Raw genomic sequence first — 18947 nt, forward strand, 5'->3', positions numbered from 1 at the left:
AAAAAGACTGAATAATATTCCATTGTGTGTATTTAACACACATCCATTTATGGATATTTAGGTTGTTTCCACATCTTAGCTATTCTGAATAATGCTTCAATGAACATGGGATCCTGGTATTAATTCTCTTAAATATAGAAAAGTAGGGTTGATGGATCATATGGTAGTTCTATATTTAATTTTTGCTGAAACCTCCATACAGTTTTTCATAGCTGCTGCACCATTTTACCTTCCCACCAACGGTGTACAAGAATTCCAATTTCTCCACATCCTCGCCAATACTTATTATTTATTTATGTTTTAATAATGGTCATCCTAACAGGTATGAGGTGATATCTCATTTTGGCTTTGATTTGCATTTCCCCAATGATTAGTGATGTTGAGAATCTTTTCATCTACCCATTGGCCATATGTATGTCTTTTTTGGAGAAAAGTCCATTCAAGTACTTTGTCTACTTTTTAAATCGGGTTATTGCTTTTGTTTGTTTGATTGTTTAACTACTGAGTTGTAAAAGTTTCTTATATATTTTGGATGTTAATTCCGTATCAGATAGATTACTTGCAAATACTTCTCCCATCCTATAGGTTGTCTCCTCGTTTTTTTTATCGTTTCCTTTGCTGTGCAAAAAGTTTGATTTATTTCTACTTCCCTATTTTTGCTTCTGTTTCTTTGCTTTTGGTGTCTTATCCAATACATTATTGCCAACTTCAATATTATGAAACTCTTCCTCTATGTTTTATTTTATGGGATTTACAATTTTGGGTCTCCTTTACAGTTAATTCTTCAATTCATTTTAAGTTGAATTTTGTATATTGTGTAAGATAAAAATCAATTTCATTCTATTATGTAGGATATCTAGTTTTCCCGGCACCATTTGTAGAAAAGACTCCTTTTCTCATTCTGTATTCTTGGCAACCTTGTTGACGATCAGTTGGCCATATATGTGTGGATTTATATCTGGGCTCTTTTGTTCTGTAGGTCTTATGCCTGCCTTTATGCCAGCATTATACTGTTTTAATTACTGTTGTTTCTTAATACATTTTGAAATCAGCAGATGTCTCTAGCTTTGTGTTTTCTCAAGATTGTTTTGGCTGTTGGGGCCCTTTGTGGTTTCATATGAATTTTAGGATTTTTAACAGCTTCTGTAAACAATTCTATTAGGATTTTGATAGAATTTGCATTGAGTCTGTAAGTTGCTTTGGGTAGTGCAGAAATTTTAACAATATTAAGCCTTCCAATCCATGAACATGGATGTCTTTTTATTTATTTGTGTTTAATTTCTTTCCTCCGTGTTTCATAGTTTTCAGTGTACAGGTCTTTTACCTCATTAGTTAGGTTTATTCCTAAGTATTTTATTCTTTTTGATGCTATTTTAGATGAGATATTTTCTTAATTTTCTTTTCAGGAAGTTTGTTGTTAGTGTGTAGCAACACCACTGATTTTTGTATTCTGCTACTTACAGAATTTATTTATTCAAAGTGTATGTGTGTGCACGTGTGTGAGTATATGTAGTCTTTAGGATTTTTTACATATATGATTATGCCATCTACAAAGAGAGACAATTTTACTTTTACTTTTTTCCAATTTGAATACCTTTTATTTATTTTCCTTGCCTAATTTTTCTTGCTAGGGATTTTAGTACTATGTTGAATAGAATTGGCAAAAATGGGCATCCTTGCCTTGCTCCTTACCTTAAAGAAAAAGTGATTTTATACTCTCATATACTTTCATATTGCTTTTAATTGTTCCTTGTTTCAACTTGAAAAACTCCTTTCAGCATATCTTGTAATGCAGGTTCAGTGGTGATAAATTTCCTCAGCTTTTGTTTGTCTAGGAAAGTATTTATCTCTCCTTCATTTCTGAAGAATGGTTTTGCCAAGAGTAGTATTCTTGGTTGGCATTTTTTCCTCTCTCTCAGCACTTTGGATATATCATTCCACTTACTTCTGGCCTGCAAAGTTTCTGCTGAAAAATTCTCCTAATATTTTTATGGGGACACCACTGTATTAACAAGTCACTTTTCTTTTGCGGCTTTTAAAATTCTCACTTTGCCCTTGACCTTTGATAATTTATTATAATGTATCTCAGTGTGGATATCTTGGTATCATCTTATTTGGGGTCCACTGGGCCTTGTAGGTGCCCATTAGGGGCTTTCTAGATGCCCTTAGATTTGGAAAATTTCCTTTATTATTTTTTGAATAAGCTTTCTTTCTTTTTCTCTCCCTTCTTTTTCCGAGAATCCTATGATTTCTATACTGACCCACTTAATGGTGTCCCATAAATCCTTTAAGCTTTTTTTTTTTTTTTTTTTGAGACGGAGTCTTGCTGTGTCACCCAGGCTGGAGTGCAGTGGCACAATCTTGGCTCACTGCAAGCTCCGCCTCCCAGGTTCATGCCATTCTCTTGCCTCAGCCTCCTGAGTAGCTGGGCCTACGGGCGCCTGCCACCACGCCCTGCTAATTTTTTTTAGTAGAGATGGGGTTTCACCATGTTAGCCAGGATGGTCTCGATCTCCTGACCTTGTGATCTACCCGTCTTGGCCTCCCAAAGCGCTGGGATTACAGGCGTGAACCACCACGCCCAGCCCCTTTAAGTTTTTTTTTCACTCTTTTTATTCTTTTCATTTCTCTAGATAATTTCGATAAACTTTCTTCAAGTTCACTGACCTTTTCTTCTGCTTGCTCTAGTCTGCTGTAGAATCTACCTAGTGAATTTCATTTCAACTATTGTGTTCTTCAACTCTATGATTTCTATTTGATACTTTTAAATCTTTCTATCTCTCTTGAAATTCTCACATTCATGCATGTTCTCCTGACCTTATTTTGCATTTTTACGATGGTTATTTTGATTTCCCTGTCAGGTATATCACATGTCTTTGTATCCTTGTGGTCAGTTTCTGGAAACTTACTATATTTTTTGGAGTGTATTTTTCTGTTTCTTCATTGTCCTTGACTCTTGTGTTGATGTTTGCACAATAGTCTCATAGAATGGACTCATATAGGAGAAGCACCTCACCAATCTGCCAGTCCAGACATTCTGGGAGCATCTCAAGTCCAGATGCTATCTCAGACTGTTATTTCTGTTCTCAGTGGTTCCTAGGCATTTGGAATATGGCAGGAGCCATAAATGCTCTGAGACAGTTGAGGTAGAGCCAGTGCCTTGGGCAGCCCTCAGAAAAATCAGACTATTGAACATATGGTCCTCTCTTTTTCTTTCCTTTCTCAGGGAGCTGGTTTTTTTTTTTTTTTTTTGGAAGGGGGGCAGTTGTGGTTCAGTGTTGTTCTGTTTGTTTTGCCTATTTGCTTTGCCCTGAGCTGGAAGGGGGGAATGTGACATGTACTAGCTTGCTATTCAAACTGCAGCCTTTGTTCTTAATGATGCCCCTGTGTCTAGGGTATGCCAGGTCCTATCTGCCCTTGCCTGAGATAGGTAAGACCTAAGTAAAGGCCCCAGCAGCCCCCAGAAAAATCAGAATGCTGGACTTATGGCCCAGTGTTTTCATTCCTTCACCAAGGAGAAGCTTGAGGAATCGCCACAGTGTCTTCCACAATGGTTGAACTAATTTACACTCCCAAGCGTTCCTATTTCTCTGCATCCTTGCCATCATCTGTTCAGTTTTCAGACTTTTTAATGATCACCATTCTAACTGGCACAAGATGGTATCTCATCGTGGTTTTGATTTGCATTTCTCTAATGACCAGTGATGATGAGCTTTTTTACGTATGTTTGTTAGTCACATAAATGTCTTCTTTTGAGAAGCGTCTGTTCATATCCTTTGCCCACTTTTTGACGAGGTTGTTTATTTTTTTCTGGTAAATTTGTTTAAGTTCCTTGTAGATTCTGGATATTAGACCATTGTCAGATGGATAGATTGCAAAAATTTTCTCCCATTCTGTAGGTTGCCTGTTTACTCTGATCTTTTGCTGGGCAGAAGCTCTTTAGTTTAGTAAGATCCCATTTGTCAATTTTGCCTTTTGTTGCATTTGCTTTTGGTGTTTTAGTCATGAAGTCTTTGCCCATGCCTATGTCCTGAATGGTATTGACTAGGTTTTCTTTTAGAGTTTTTATGGTTTTAGGTTTTACTTTTAAGGCTTTAATCTGAGATAGTATAAATTTTAACTTGTAACATGCAAATTCATGCATATTTATTTTAAGTAAATCGAGCATTCAGTTTGAGAAAACAATTGTCAATGTGGGATACAAAAGCAAATTTTTTGTAAGTTTCAAGAAATAAATCTAATATGTAACTTAAAGAGGAAACCTTGCTTGTCAAAGAGGAAGCCAGAGATGTGGGGTGGGTGAAAGGCGTGTGCAAAGACCGTGCTAGAGGAGGAAAGATACATGGTAGGGAAGGGGTGTTAGCTCTGTTATCTCTTCCTTTCAGGTAGCAGCATAGTTAAAACTCATCGTGATAATTTTGCCTCACTAAAAAAGCCAGTCATTTTGTCATATGTTTCAATGTTCATTATTGTGAAAGATGATAAAACATGGCTGAAGGGAACCAAAGTGTGGGCATAGAAGATAATAAGTAACTTAGGAAGCGGCAAGGAGGTGGTTGTGAGAATTGGAATAGGAAACAATTTGGAGGCCATAAGGTATGACAGGTTCTGATTTGCATTTTGCAAGGCTCTGTTGAGAATTCTCACAAAATAGCATCGCGTGCAAACACCAAAGACCATCTTCAGTTTGTTTCCAGTCTAAATCTCAAGTTCAATTCGTGATTGTTTGCTGCACAAATAATTAACTACTATAAGCTACTAGGAAACACCACACAGAACCACGACTTCAGGACTTTTCCCAGCAGGTGTGGGGTAATTTCATTAAGAAGGAGGCAATAAGGCTGGGTGCGGGGCTCACGCCTGTAATCCCAGCACTTTGGGAGGCCGAGGTGGGTGGATCACCTGAAATCGGGAGTTCAATCTAGCCTGACCAACATGGAGAAATCCTGTCTCTACTAAAAATACAAAATTAGCCAGGCGTGGTGGCGCATGCCTGTAATCCCAGCTACTCCGGAGGCTGAGGCAGGTGAATCGCTTGAATCCAGGAGGCGGAGTTTGCGGTGAGCCGAGATCGCGCCATTGCACTCCAGCTTGGGCAACACGAGCGAAACTCCGTCAAAAAAAAAGAAAGAAAGAAAAGAAAAAGAAAAAGAAAGATAAAATAAAAATTCGTGGCTGGGTGCAGTGGCTCACTCCTGTAATCTCAGCACTTTGGGAGGCCGAGGTGAGTGAGTCACCTGAGGACAGGAGTTCAAGACCAGCCTGGCCAACATGGTGAAACCCCATCTCTACTAAAAATTCAAAAAAATTAGCCCAGTATAGCTGCACACTCCTGTAGTCCCAGCTACTCGGGAGACTGAGGCAGGAGAATTGCTTGAATCTGGGAGGCAGAGGTTGCAGTGAGCCATTGCACTCCAGCCTGGGTGACAGAGTGAGACTCTTGTCTCAAAAAAAAAAGAAAAAAGAAAAAAAAGAAAATAGAAAATTGTTGAGGCTATCATTTTAATTTTAAGTCTGGTCTCAAATGTTACCTTCTCTGGGAATTCCTTCCCTGAACTCTATATATCCCCTATCAGGCAGAATTGTTTTACCCTTCTATGTGTTCCCACATCCTCTGGCCTCCGACATATTGGGTAATAATATATCATTTATCTTTGTTCTATTCTGCTTGATTGTGGACTAGAAGGACCTGGGATTTTGGCATTCATCTGTGCATGCACAGTGATAAGGGCAGTGCCTGGCATGGAACATTAAGTTCTTTTTGGATGAACGTATAAGTGAGTAAGGTCTATTCCTTAATTCCAATAGCACCTTGTTTAGGTCCACCAATTCCTGAAGACACCATGGGAAGATGACACCTGAGTTAATAAACTTGGCTACAAAAGCTATACCAATATGTATTTTAGTATACTCAGTTTATGCAAATATCTTAGTTTCCTGCAAAAAGATTTTCTTTTTCACCCCCCTCCCCCCCAAAAAAACCACACATGATTAGAGGTGTGATTTTTAGTATCTTAAATATTATTGAAAGCCATTCAAGGTTATGTTTATAATTAAACTGAAATAAAAGAGATTAAAACCTTCTCTGAATCTTATCTGTACTGATTTTGCTATAGTCTAGCTAGTTATGGTATTTCAGTGATCACATGGTTTAGCTCTAATTCTAACTTAGGCATACTACTCAGTCCAATGCTGTTTAGATTTGCTCATGGGATTTGTTATAAAGTTCATGCCTCTCGGTGTTTTCACTATCCCATTCTTGCCATTGTAAAGATTTAAGCACCATCAGTCTAATAATTTAGCAGACAATGGAGTCTTCTTAGCTTTTACACACTATCAGGTATGGTTCACAGGAGTTCGAATGTAGCCTGTTGTATTTCCAAGACCATCTGCTGCAGCGAATCATGTAAACAGTTTCCAAAAGACAGAAAGAGAGAGAAAGACGATAGATATTAAAGTCAGAGATGGATCTGGAGATTTAGAGACTAACACACACTCACTCACATACAACAGCACTTCAGTTTTGGGTCTATGTGTGAAACCAAGTAGGCCTTAAACAAGGAAGACAAGCTTTTCAAAGGTGCAGGTGGCTAAGTTCTGCCATAGAAATGGCTGAATTGGGACACAAGTGGGGAAAACTCCAGAAGAAGGGCACATCTCTTTCTTTTCTGCAGTTCTTTCTCACCTTCTCAACCCCTACTAAAATGTCTCATTTTCAGGTTCTGTAAATCCTGCTAGTCTCAGGCAAAATTATGCTCCAGGAGTCTCAAATATTCTTATTTCATATTAGTCTTTATTTAGTAGACTTTTCGATTTTTCTATTCATCACAAGTAAAAGCCTGCTGATCTGAATCAGCCAAGAAACTTATCTGTCTGGCAAATGGCTTATGTATAAAGATAATCATCAATGTCATGAGGTAACCCATTTCAACTGCCTATTCAGAGCATGCAGTAAGAGGGAATCCACCAAGTCTCAATATAACAATATTCTTTACTCCTGGAGAGCTCAGTTAATGAAAAAATGGACACGGAAAATAGTAGGAGAGCAAATCTTGCTCTGCCACAAGAGCCTTCCAGGTAGGTACAAGGTATTATTTTTTTCTACTCTCAGTCACTTAGTGGCAGGGGAAGTCATAGTCACAGTGCTTAGGAGATGAAACTTTATGGATTTAGGCATGGATCCATCTAGTTTAATTAATATATTGGGTATGAGGAAGCTACTTGCCATACTTTCCAAGTGGTTCTCTCTCCCTGGAGAGGAATATTTTACTCAGCTTGTAAACTGGAAATAACAGATTTCTCACATTAGAAGCTCATTTTCTGGGTATGACACAGGAGAGTTCATACTATGTATGTAGATCTCTTGCTTCCGTGTCTGATATGTGCTGAGGGACACATATCCTTCACACACGCTTTTATAAATACTTTATAAAATAACCTGCTTCTTGATTGGTCTTTATGATCCATAAGCTGTGGGATGCTTCTCTGAAAAGATGAAAATAGTAATAGAGTCCCATCTAGCCATTCAAAGCCATTCCTTCATTGTATTCTGTGTACATGAAGTTGGGGTTTGTTACTGACAAAATATATTCAGATACATTTCTATGTTAAAAGGATTGTGACATGCATAGGTGAATGTGTTTATTTTCAGTTTTACTTGTCAACATAGACGAATGAGAAAGAACTTGAAAGTAACACTGGATTAAGAATAGGAAAATGTGGCATGGATTTTGTTCCATTTTGTCCCATCTAATCACTTGGATAGTATTCAGGTATTCTTGGTCAGTTACTTGGCTGCTCTGGGCTTTAGTTTCTTAGTGATTACAATGAAGATTTGAATTACAGGATGGCTTTGAAAAAATAAACAAAACTCCCCTTTCTGTCTGTCGAGATGTTGCACAGGGAGTTACAGAATGTTCTCATGACCGAATTGCTTTTAAATTTCACAGTGTGCCTGCATTTGAAGTCTTGGAAATATCCCCCCAGGAAGTATCTTCAGGCAGACTATTGAAGTCGGCCTCATCCCCACCACAGCATACATGGCTGACAGTTTTGAAAAAAGAGCAGGAGTTCCTGGGGGTGAGTGAGCCTCCTCCAACTTTGACTAGAGTAATTCTTTTGGGTCTAGAAAAGAATATTGAGTTGCATCAACTGTTTTCCCACTTGGATTCGTGAGAGGTGGCAGGTCCTCTGAAAAACATGGTAGATAAAGAGTTGGCACTAACTGGGTCCTTTTGGGAAGAGAGAAACATTTCCTCATAAAGACTTTAAATTGCTAGGACGAGAATGGCCAACAGGAATGAAGGATTCATAATCTTTGTCTTTACTTAGATGTAAAGAACAATTACTGATGTTCAACATGACTACGTACATAAAGGCGCATGGAGAAAAGTATTGGCCATCCATGCATTAGGTAGTGCTTGTTATCAATTCTTATAGTGGCCAGGGTATCCTGGAAAATCTTACGTGTGGATCATTTCTCAGGACAGTCTAGGACACTAAAGCAATTTCTCATGTTTGGCTTCTGTTATTAAAAAATGATACAATCTTGGGAAAATTTTTTGATTTTCATGAAATTCATGTGTTTTTCTATAGGTAACACAAATTGTGATTGCTATGATATGCCTTTGTTTTGGAACAGTTGTCTGCTCTGTACTTGATATTTCACACATTGAGGGAGACATTTTTTCATCATTTAAAGCAGGTTATCCATTCTGGGGAGCCATATTTGTGAGTATACATCTATAATTGTTTCTGAAATAACACTGAACATAGGTTTTTCTCTTGCTCAGCTCTAACCAGTTGTTTATTTCCAGTATTAAGATGATATTTATAATTCTTAACATAGATATGCTCATTAACAACAACAAAAGATTCTTTTTACAGTTAATGATGGGTTAATTATTTAGCCCACAGTTTTATCCCATGAGAAACCTGAATCTAATTCAAGTCAAATGACTTGCCTAAGGGATGCTTGACTAATAGTAATTGAACCTAAACTTTCAGAATCCAACTCCAAGAACATGCCTCTAGCACTATTCATCAATAAAGTTATATAATAAATACATACAGCTTTATCTGTCAACTAAAAATAATAACAGAGGCTGGGCATGGTGGCTCACACCTATAATCCTAGCACTTTGGGAAGCTGAGGCAGGTGGATCATCTGAAGTCAGGAGTTCGAGACCAGCCTGACCAACATGGTGAAACCTCGCCTCTAATAAATATAAAAAATTAGCTGAGTGTGATAGTGCACGCCTGTAATCCCAACTACTTAAGAGGGTGAAGCAGGAGGCTTGTTTGAACCTGGGAGGCAGAGGTTGCAGTGAGCTGAGATTGTGCCGTTGCACTCCAGCCTGGGCAATAAGAGCGAAACTCTGTCTCAAAATAATAATAATAATAATAATAGAAAATAAAGTTATCTTCATGAAAAATGAGGAAAGAGATTGCTGGGGTGAGAAAAATTAAGATCAATGGGCATATGGTGACCTTCTATGCCCTAGAAACTCTTTTAGGTATTTTCTCCTGGTATCTCTTTTACTCATTGTTCTAGCTGGAAAAATAGGTGGATGAGTAAGATAACAAGGTGTATAACTTTTTAAAGGTCTAATTGACATATAATAAATTGCAAGTATTTCAGGTGTACAATTTGCTAACCTTTGACACACATAGACACACACGAAAACATCACCACATTAATACAATGTATGTATCCATCATTTCCAAAAGCTTCCCTGTGTATCTTTGTAACTCTTTCTTCCTCCCTCCACTCCTTGTCCTCTCATCCCCAAGAAAACATTGATCTGCTTTCTGTGAATATAAATTAACTTGCAGTTTTTAGAGCTTTATATAGGTATGTTCTCTTTACTGTTTGTCTTCCTTCGCTGCACAGTTATTTTGAGATTATTCATGTTTTTTCTTTATATCGATACTTCATTCACAAGAATATATTTTAATTCTAAACTATGTCACATTCACTTTGAATTCTGCTAAATCCTTAGGGCTCGGATGACTTGTTCAGGACTCTCCTTGAACCTCTACCTCTGTTATAATTGAAACTTGGCTCTGTCTTTGTATTTCAAACACAGTTTATTAGGTGTCTCTCAAACCATCAAACTCACAATCTGGGTCTTTAGGAGATTGCTTTGAATTTGTGCTATTGACTTATACTTATATCAAATATGTAAATGTTTGGTAACAATATCATCATGTACATTTTAATAATTACTCTATATTCACATGATATATGTCAAACTCTAGAAATATGCATGCCACAAACACATGTTTCATGCCTAAACGAGCTGACGGAAGACGCACATACAAACAGACAATTGCAATAGAATGAGAGTGGTGGTCTAACAGATTCATGCCCCTGATGTTGCTGGATATTGCTACTCCAAGAGTAACCCCTGCATTGTCAGGGTTAGCATCTCCTGGGAGCCTCATGTAAATGAAGAATTTCATGCTCCATCCAGGACCTAATGAATAAGAATCTGCATTTTAGCAAGACCCTCACGTGATTCATATACACTTTTTTTTTTTTTAGATGGAGTCTTGCTCTTGTCACCCAGGCTGGAGTGCAGTGGCATGATCTTGGCTCACTGCAACCTCTGCCTCCCGGGTTCAAGTGATTCTCCTGTCTCAGCCTCCCTAGTAGCTGGGACTACAGGCTCATGCCACCATGACTGGCTAATTTTTGTATTTTTAGTAGAGACAGGGTTTCACCGTTTTGGTCAGGCTGGTCTTGAACTCCTGACCTCAAATGATTCCCCTGCCTCGGCTTCCCAAAGTGCTGGGATTACAAACATGAGCCACCACACCCAGCTTTATTCGTATGCACATTTAATTCTGTATAGAAAATAAGAATAAGGAAATATTGGGCTCACAAGTGACATTAAAAAGTAACTTTATCGAGTACCCCAAATTTTACCTATGTTTGGAAGATGGGGTTGAAAAGGACACATTGAAAACAAGAAACTCATTGTGGCTTTTTTTTTCCTCCTTTTTGAACAGTTTTCTATTTCTGGAATTTTGTCAATTATATCTGAAGGGAGAAATGCAACATATCTGGTGAGTTGCCCGTTTCTGTCTTTGTCCATCCTTGAAAAGATAAGAAAAACAGAGTTTTAAGAGTCTTAAGGGAAACACATCTTTGTCTCCTATATTACTTGTGAATGTGGATATATGATTTTGTTTCAATCTATTTTGTGTCCTAAGGCTTTTTGCAACAGAAGTTGGATATAATAATTAGAAACATAAATTGCACCATTTAACATACAATGAAGTTTATGTTTACCTTGATGCTCGTTCTAAAAAAAAGTGTCCTCACACTGGCATTGTCCTTGTAGGCATATTCACATGATCAAATAAATAGCTTTCAATTAAGGAGAATATTTGAGGAAAGACCGTACGTGTTCATGTGGTTCCTGAAGGCAGTCCAGCGAGAAAGTAATATATGCTCATTAAACAATGTGGACATTTTCAGGGTTTCCCTTTTTAACCAAAATTTGGAAGCGATGTGGAATTTACTGGATGCATCCAGCCCTGAAATGAAGATAGGTTTATTGAATGTGCCAGCAAGTGCAGGCCCAGGTCTGAGTGTTCTTCACTATCATCAGGTGAGAGGAAGCCTGGGAGCAAACGCTGCCAGCAGCATAGCTGGGGGAACAGGAATTACCATCCTGATCATCAACCTGAAGAAGAGCTTGGCTTATATCCACATCCACAGTTGCCAGAAATTTTTCGAGACCGACAAGTGCTTTATGGCTTCCTTTTCCGCTGTATGTATTTTTGTGTGTGTGGCAAGACTAAGATTCTGGGTCCTAATGTAAGTAAGAAGCCCTCTTTTCCTGTTCCATGAACACCATCCTTTTCTGTAACTTCTATTACATAGTACAGTGTTCTGTAAGTTCACACAGTCCAGGGAGATGCTGGCTGCCCGCTCCCCTCAACCCAGGCAAATTCCTCGGGGTTAAAGTTATCTACTGCAAGTGACGATCTCTGGGTTTTTCTGTGCCTGTGTGTGTGTGTGTGTGTGTGTGTGTGTGTATGCGTCACTTTAGAAGGACTGGTCAGATGGTAGGGAGATGAAAACAGGAGATGCTATAAGAAAATAAACTTTTGGGGCGCCTACCGTGTGACTCTTTTTGTTTGTCGTTTGTTGCTGTTCAATAGGAAATCGTAGTGATGATGCTGTTTCTCACCATTCTGGGACTTGGTAGTGCGTTGTCACTCACAGTCTATGGAGCTGGTGAAGAACTCAAAGGAAACAAGGTAGATAGAAGCCTGATATAAAATCTTGAATGACAGGTTAACGAACTGGAGCTTTATTCCTTAAAAATATGGCCTGGGTTTTCTGAAACATTTCTTCCAGAAAATAGTTTCTCCAAGTTTTATTACTTTGGTTTCCAAATCTCACATTTTAAATCACATTTTATACCCATAAGTAGCACACATTTCATAATATATCCCTCTGAATGAGGGTTGGGATAATAGGATCTGTATAATGTTAGAAAATGCCTTAAAGTGTGTGGAGCATGAGAGATGAATGTGCAGAAGGCTTGTGAGGAAACCTCCCAGGTATCTGCATTGTTTTCTGCCCCAGAAGTAGCCTATTCCTGTTTCTGTTTTATTCCTTTGTTTCTTGACTTTTCCTTTCCAACTTGCTCTAAAACCTCAGCTTTCTTTCCTTTCTGATTCATGACTACCAAATGTTTCCACTTGCCTCACCTGTCCATTACACCTTTGATGAGAACCACCAGCACCTCGTGCTCATGTACTTGCCCATGTCTGATGGAAGAAACATACTCTCTCCATCTGTCCAGTTTCCTGAGGCATTCAAGTCTAGCCACCTTTTAAAATCACTCTCCTCCAGGCTGGGCATGGTGGCTCATGCCTGTAATCCCAGCACTTTGTGAGGCCGAGGAGGGCGGATCACTTGAAGTCAGGAGTTTGAAACCAGCCTGGCCAAATGGCGAAACCAAATCTCTACTAAAAAATACAACAAAACAAAACAAAACAAAACAACAAAAACAGAAAAGAAAACATTAGCCCAGCGTGGTGGCAGGCACCTAAGGTTCCAGATACTTGGGAGGCTGAGGCAGGAGAATCGCTTGAGCCCAAGAGGTGGAGGTTGCAGTGAGCCTAGATCATGCCGCTGCACCCCAGCGTGGGTGACAGAGCCAGACTTCCCAGCACTTTGGGAGGCCAAAGCCAGAGAATAATTTGAGGTCAGGATTTGGAGACCAGCCTGGCCAACATGGTGAAACTCCGTCTGTACTAAAAATATAAAACTTAGTGGGGCATGGGGGCGCACACCTGTAATTTCAGCTACTTAGGAGGCTGAGGCAGGAGAATTGCTTGAACCCGGGAGGGGGAAGTTGCAGTGAGCCAAGATCATGGCCACTGCATTCCAGCCTGGGTGACATAGTGAGCCTCTGTCTCAAAAAAAAATAAAAGAAATTAAAAAAATCACTCTCTTCCAAAGATAGATAAATAAGACAGCAGATATACTAAGGAATAACCTCACCAACTTGTCATCGACTGACATGATTTCTTTTGGGCCCACTTGGCCAGCCAGTCTGGTTTGGTTTTCTGGAAATGAAAGAAATAATCAGAGTTTAATGACAGAGAGCGTGAGAGCCAGAAAGACAAAAGTAGATGAGGTAAGTCTCTTGAGCGAGACTTCTAGGGACGGGAAATTCGTGGTAATTGATATGAAATGATTTTTCCCTTATCAGGTTCCAGATGATCGTGTTTATGAAGAATTAAACATATATTCAGCTACTTACAGTGAGTTGGAAGACCGAGGGGAAATGTCTCCTCCCATTGATTTATAAGAATCACGTGTCCAGAACACTCTGATTCACAGCCAAGGATCCATAAGGCCAAGGTCTTGTTAAGGGGCTACTGGAAAAATTTCTATTCTCTCCACAGCCTGCCAATTTTATATTAGATTTATTCACCAGATGAGAATATTTTGTTTTTGTTGCTTCTGTTCACCTTAATATTCTCCTTCCATTTGTAGATATGATAGACTCCTATTTTTCTTGTTTTATATTACGACTTCACACACATCTCTGCTGGAAAGTCAACATGTAGTAAGCAAGATTTAACTGTTTCATTATAACTGTGCAAATACAGAAAACAAGAAGGCTGGCTGAAAGTTGGTTAAACTTTGACAGTTTGATAATATTTGGTTCTTAGGGTTTTTTTTTTTAGCATTCCTAATAGTTACAGTTGGGCATGATTTGTACCATCCACCCATACCCACACAGTCACACACACATATGTATTACTTACACTATATATAACTTTCTATGCAAATATTTTACCACCAGTCAATAATACATTTTTGCAAAGACATGAAGTTTTATAAAGATCTGTATAATTGCACATTCATTGACATGATATTATTTGCAGATTGATAAGTAGGAAGTTGGGAATGTTATTGTTACCACTGTCTGGGGAGGTAGATAGGTAAAAACAGGGAAATTATAAGTGGAGAGATCATTTAGTAAAATATTTGTGAAAAAAAGAAGACTAAATTAAGACCTAAGCAGAAATAAAGTGAGTGGAAATGTAAACAATGGTTATATCTAAAACATGTAGAAAAACAGTAACTGGTAGATTTTGTTAACAAATTAAATTAAAGAATAAAGTTAGACAAGCAACTGGTTGACTAATACATTAAGTGTTTGAGTCTAAGATGAAAGGAGAACACTGGTTATGTTGAAAAAATGATAAAAAGGGCCAGGGGCGGAGGCTCACGCCTGTAATCCCAGCACTTTGGGAGACTGAGGCGGGCAGATCACGAGGTCAGGAGTTTGAGACCAGCCTGGCCAACATAGTAAAATCCCATCTCTACTAAAAATCCAAACAAAAAATTAGCTGGGTGTGGTGGTGGGCTCCTGTAGTCCCAGCTACTTGGGAGGCTGAGGCAGGAGAATCGCTGGAACCCAGGAGGTGGAGGTTGCGGTGAGCTGAGATCGCACCAGTGCACTCTAGCCTGGGTGACAATGGGAGACTCCATCTCAAAAAAAAAAAAAAAAAAAAAAGAAAAGATAAAAAGTCAGAAATATGAAAGGTGGAGGACAAATAGACCTGAATTAAGCTTATTTTTAGACTTTCATTTTGGGGAGACAAAGGGAAATGCAACTATAGAAGGCCTGATGACATCCAATACAGAGTTCTGGTAAAGATAAAGTTTGATATAGGTTTAGTGTCATTATAAGAGAAATCATTATTAAATGAAGCAAGTTAACAGTCTAAGAGAATCATTTTGAGACAGAAGTGAAGCTAAGTTAAACTTCATATGCCTATAATTGGAGGGAAAAACTGAGGATAAAATCTAGACTAGAAGATACAATAATTAGGCATAAACATGCATTGTGAAACCGTAGAGAGCAGGTAGCCCAAAATAGAGAAAGATTAGATAAAGAGAAAATAAGTATCCATCAGAGACAGTATCTGTAGGCTTGGGCAAGAGAAAAGTCCACAGTGATAAGCAACTCCACCTAAGGCATGAATATGGGGCAGAGAAAATAGCAATAGTGAATGAATGCAAAAAGTGTTGAGAAATTCCACACATGGGTATTGTGATGAGTAAATGAATAAAATATTTGCAAAGACCTTTAGAGACAGAGAATGGGGGCATATGTGAGAAATAAGATAGTTGATTATGAATAGAAGATAGTGAAGAAAAGCAAGCTAAGAAAAAATTCTGTTTATAAAAGAAGGAAAAGATAGTTTATGTTTTTAGACTAAGTATAAGATTCTTATAGAATGACTGAAAAAAATCAGTCTGAGAGTATTAGTCACAATTAATGAAATAATTAATTACGTTTTATGTATTGAGGATGCCAAGATTAAAAGGTGACAGGTAGATGTTAATTTCCCTAGATTATGAAAGTGATCACGACAATCACACAACAAATAATTAAGTGACTTGGTATGCTTTATTTAATTGTAGGGCCTGAGGATTTCCCCTTCTCATTTTTCTAAAATAAAATTTTGTTTCTCCAAATTTGACAGCAGAATAAAAAACCCTACCCTTTCACTGTGTATCATGCTAAGCTGCATCTCTACTCTTGATCATCTGTAGGTATTAATCACATCACTTCCATGGCATGGATGTTCACATACAGACTCTTAAACCTGGTTTACCAGGACCCCTAGGAGTGGATCCAAGCTATCTTTACAGTTGTATAATATATGATCTCTTTTATTTCACTCAACTTATATTTTCATCATTGACTACGTATTTGTTATACACAACACACAATTTATAAATTTTTTCTCAAGATCATTTGGAGAGTTGCCCCACCCTGCCTGCCTTTTATAGTATGCACACCTCAGGCAGACACAGAGCACAATGCTGGGGTTCTCTTCACACTATCACTGCCCCAAATTGTCTTTCTAAATTTCAACTTCAAGGTCGTCTTCTCCATGAAGACCCTTTTCATCCAGCCTTAATTTCTTGCTCCATAACTACTCTATCCCATGATGCAGTATTGTATCATTAATTATTAGTGTGCTTGTGACCTCCTTATGTATTCTCAATTACCTGTATTTGTGCAATAAATTGGAATAATGTAACTTGATTTCGTATCTGTCTTTGTGTTGGCATACAAGATTTAGGAACTTATCACAGATAATGGGGAATTAAGGCATTAATAAAATGATGCCAAAGACCAACAGCAGTTTCTGAAGTCCTCCTTTACATCAGCCCTTTATCAAACAGAACACTCTATAAACAACCCATAGCCAGAAAACAGAATGTAGGAACAAACACCAGCCATCTTTTGTTAATAATTGATGGAATAGAGTTGAAAGGAAACTGGAGCATGAGTCCTATTTGACCAGTCAGTCCTCATTCTTATTTACTTGCTATGTAAACTTGAGAAAGTTTTTTCTCCTTGTGAACCTCAGGTTTTACATCTGAAAATGAGCAATTTGGAACAAAAGGTTCCTAACTGGTCTTTCTGTTCCCATATTCTGTGATTTTTCAATATTTAGGATTTTTGGTAATCACAATTACCGAGTTTGTGGTTGAGATAGCAACAGCAATCAGAACAATTTGGTGGACATATTTTCAAAGAAGCAGCTCTCCACTTTGGGTAAAGAAGTGTGTGGTGTAGCAGGATATCTGGGACAATAATATTTTTCTAAATCCCTCTGAAAAATGCTAATCAAAGGGCTTTTTTTTTTCTAAAAATTGTCTTAGAAATAAAATTTCCCCTTTGGGAGGCCGAGGCGGGCGGATCACGAGGTCAGGAGATTGAGACCGTGGTGAAACCCCGTCTCTACTAAAAATACTAAAAATCAGCCAGGCACGGTGGCAGGTGCCCGTAGTCCCAGCTACTCAGGTGGCTGAGGCAGGAGAATGGCGTGAACCTGGGAGGCGGGGCTTGCAGTGAGCCGAGATCACGCCACTGCACTCCAGCCTAGGTGACAGAGCCAGACTCTGTCTCAAAAAAAAAAAAAAAAAAGAAATAAAATTTTCCAAATAATTCCCATTATAAGTATATAATAGGTAACAATTCCCGCTATAGACATGAATCTACTTATATAAACAACTAATGAGACAGGGTACCATATTTTTAAGTGTAACCTGATTTAGAGTGTTGGGGTAAATCTATATATCCAAGAGCGTGAGGGTCCCTCATTAGTATCTCTCTGTGTTACGTGAGTATTTCTCTCCACTGGAAAACCTCTGTTCGCTCTACAAACAGTTAAGTGAGCTGAACTTACATCTCCAAATTGCTTCTATCTGGGAGTTCCAGCATAGGGTTTTGTTGAACAATATTTGGGGAGCATGGATTATTAAGCCAGTGGATTTTGGAATACAATATATGCAGAAGCAAATTGCAGTAGCTATATTAGGTATTTGCTCTATGATCTTGGCCAATCATTTTATTTTATCTTAGTTTTTTTTGTTTGTTTGTTTCTTAAATGGATATATTAAACTTAATATTGTGCATGTTCAAAAATCATTTAGCCCAGTTTCTAGAATGATGAATGGAACCTATTTTTTTATTTATAGACATTGATGTGTAATCCTGAACATGAAATTAGGAAAAGAGACACTGTTAGCTTCTCAGGAACATTTGGCAATATTCACCTATCCCTTAACTCTGGTTGGAAAAAGTGGGCTTAAGACCCTGGGTAAGATCAGGGAATGTAATCATTAGTAACCTTCACATAGACTACTTCCAGATAAATTGAACTTTAAAAAACATATATTACAAAATGATGTTATCTTAATGATGTTATCTTAATGATGTTATCTTAATGATGTTATCTTAGTCCCAAAAAGGCAGAGAAGTAGATGGAAAGAGGCTCTAGGGAAAATGCTATCAGATGAGTTTTGGGAAACCTTTAAAAGCATATCAACTTTCTTCATCAGTGAGAAATATCTTAACCCACCATGTCTGACTATCAGGAAGGAACTGGTTGAAAAACAGTACAAGAAGCTCAATCTGTAAAAAACAGAAGGAAGAGAGAGAGCCAAGATCAATTTTTGGCTCTAACACTAAACAGTGCGTAAAAGGTGCCCAGAGAAAACAGCTCATTTCCTCTCGTTATTTGGTGGCCCTATATAACATTTTTGGATTGGAATCTGTTTTGTGCTGCTGTAAGGCCTTGTCCTGGGGATAGATTTAGGCTGGGCAGAAGGAGGACTGGCAATTGGTCTATATGAGAATGTTAAGAGTGGTTTCTTACGTGATATGCTATTGTTCAATGATTTTTTTTTTTTTTTAGAGACAAGTGTCCTAGGATAGACAATGGTGCTGCCATGTTTTGCCATTTGTAAATAAATTGATATTTTATCTAACATGATTCTATGGATATGGCAATAGACCTGAATAAGGGCCAATGCCCTGTTAGATTCCAGACATTTTGCTAAGACACAGAACAGAAAATATGAATTGCTATAAATGCTGTCC

The 18947-nt window shown here is 38.2% G+C and overlaps 1 protein-coding gene across 2 annotated transcripts; it reads left to right on the plus strand.

The window, feature by feature from the left end:
- Positions 1–6919: 6919 nt before the first annotated feature.
- On the plus strand, positions 6920–16601 carry MS4A2 (membrane spanning 4-domains A2). Of its 2 annotated transcripts, XM_003275209.3 has the most exons (7): positions 6920–7077; positions 7950–8079; positions 8596–8730; positions 11014–11070; positions 11619–11780; positions 12175–12273; positions 13740–16601. In XM_003275209.3, the coding sequence occupies exons 1-7, from the start codon at positions 7022–7024 to the stop codon at positions 13836–13838; spliced, it is 738 nt and encodes a 245-aa protein (XP_003275257.2). In that variant the 5' UTR covers positions 6920–7021; the 3' UTR covers positions 13839–16601. The 2 variants fall into 2 exon arrangements, with proteins under 2 accessions (XP_003275257.2, XP_004087855.2); XM_004087807.2 differs by lacking the exon at positions 8596–8730.
- Positions 16602–18947: the final 2346 nt, after the last annotated feature.

This window comes from Nomascus leucogenys, chromosome 4 (assembly GCF_006542625.1).
Source record: "Nomascus leucogenys isolate Asia chromosome 4, Asia_NLE_v1, whole genome shotgun sequence".
In the NCBI taxonomy this organism is placed as follows: Eukaryota; Metazoa; Chordata; class Mammalia; order Primates; family Hylobatidae; genus Nomascus; species Nomascus leucogenys.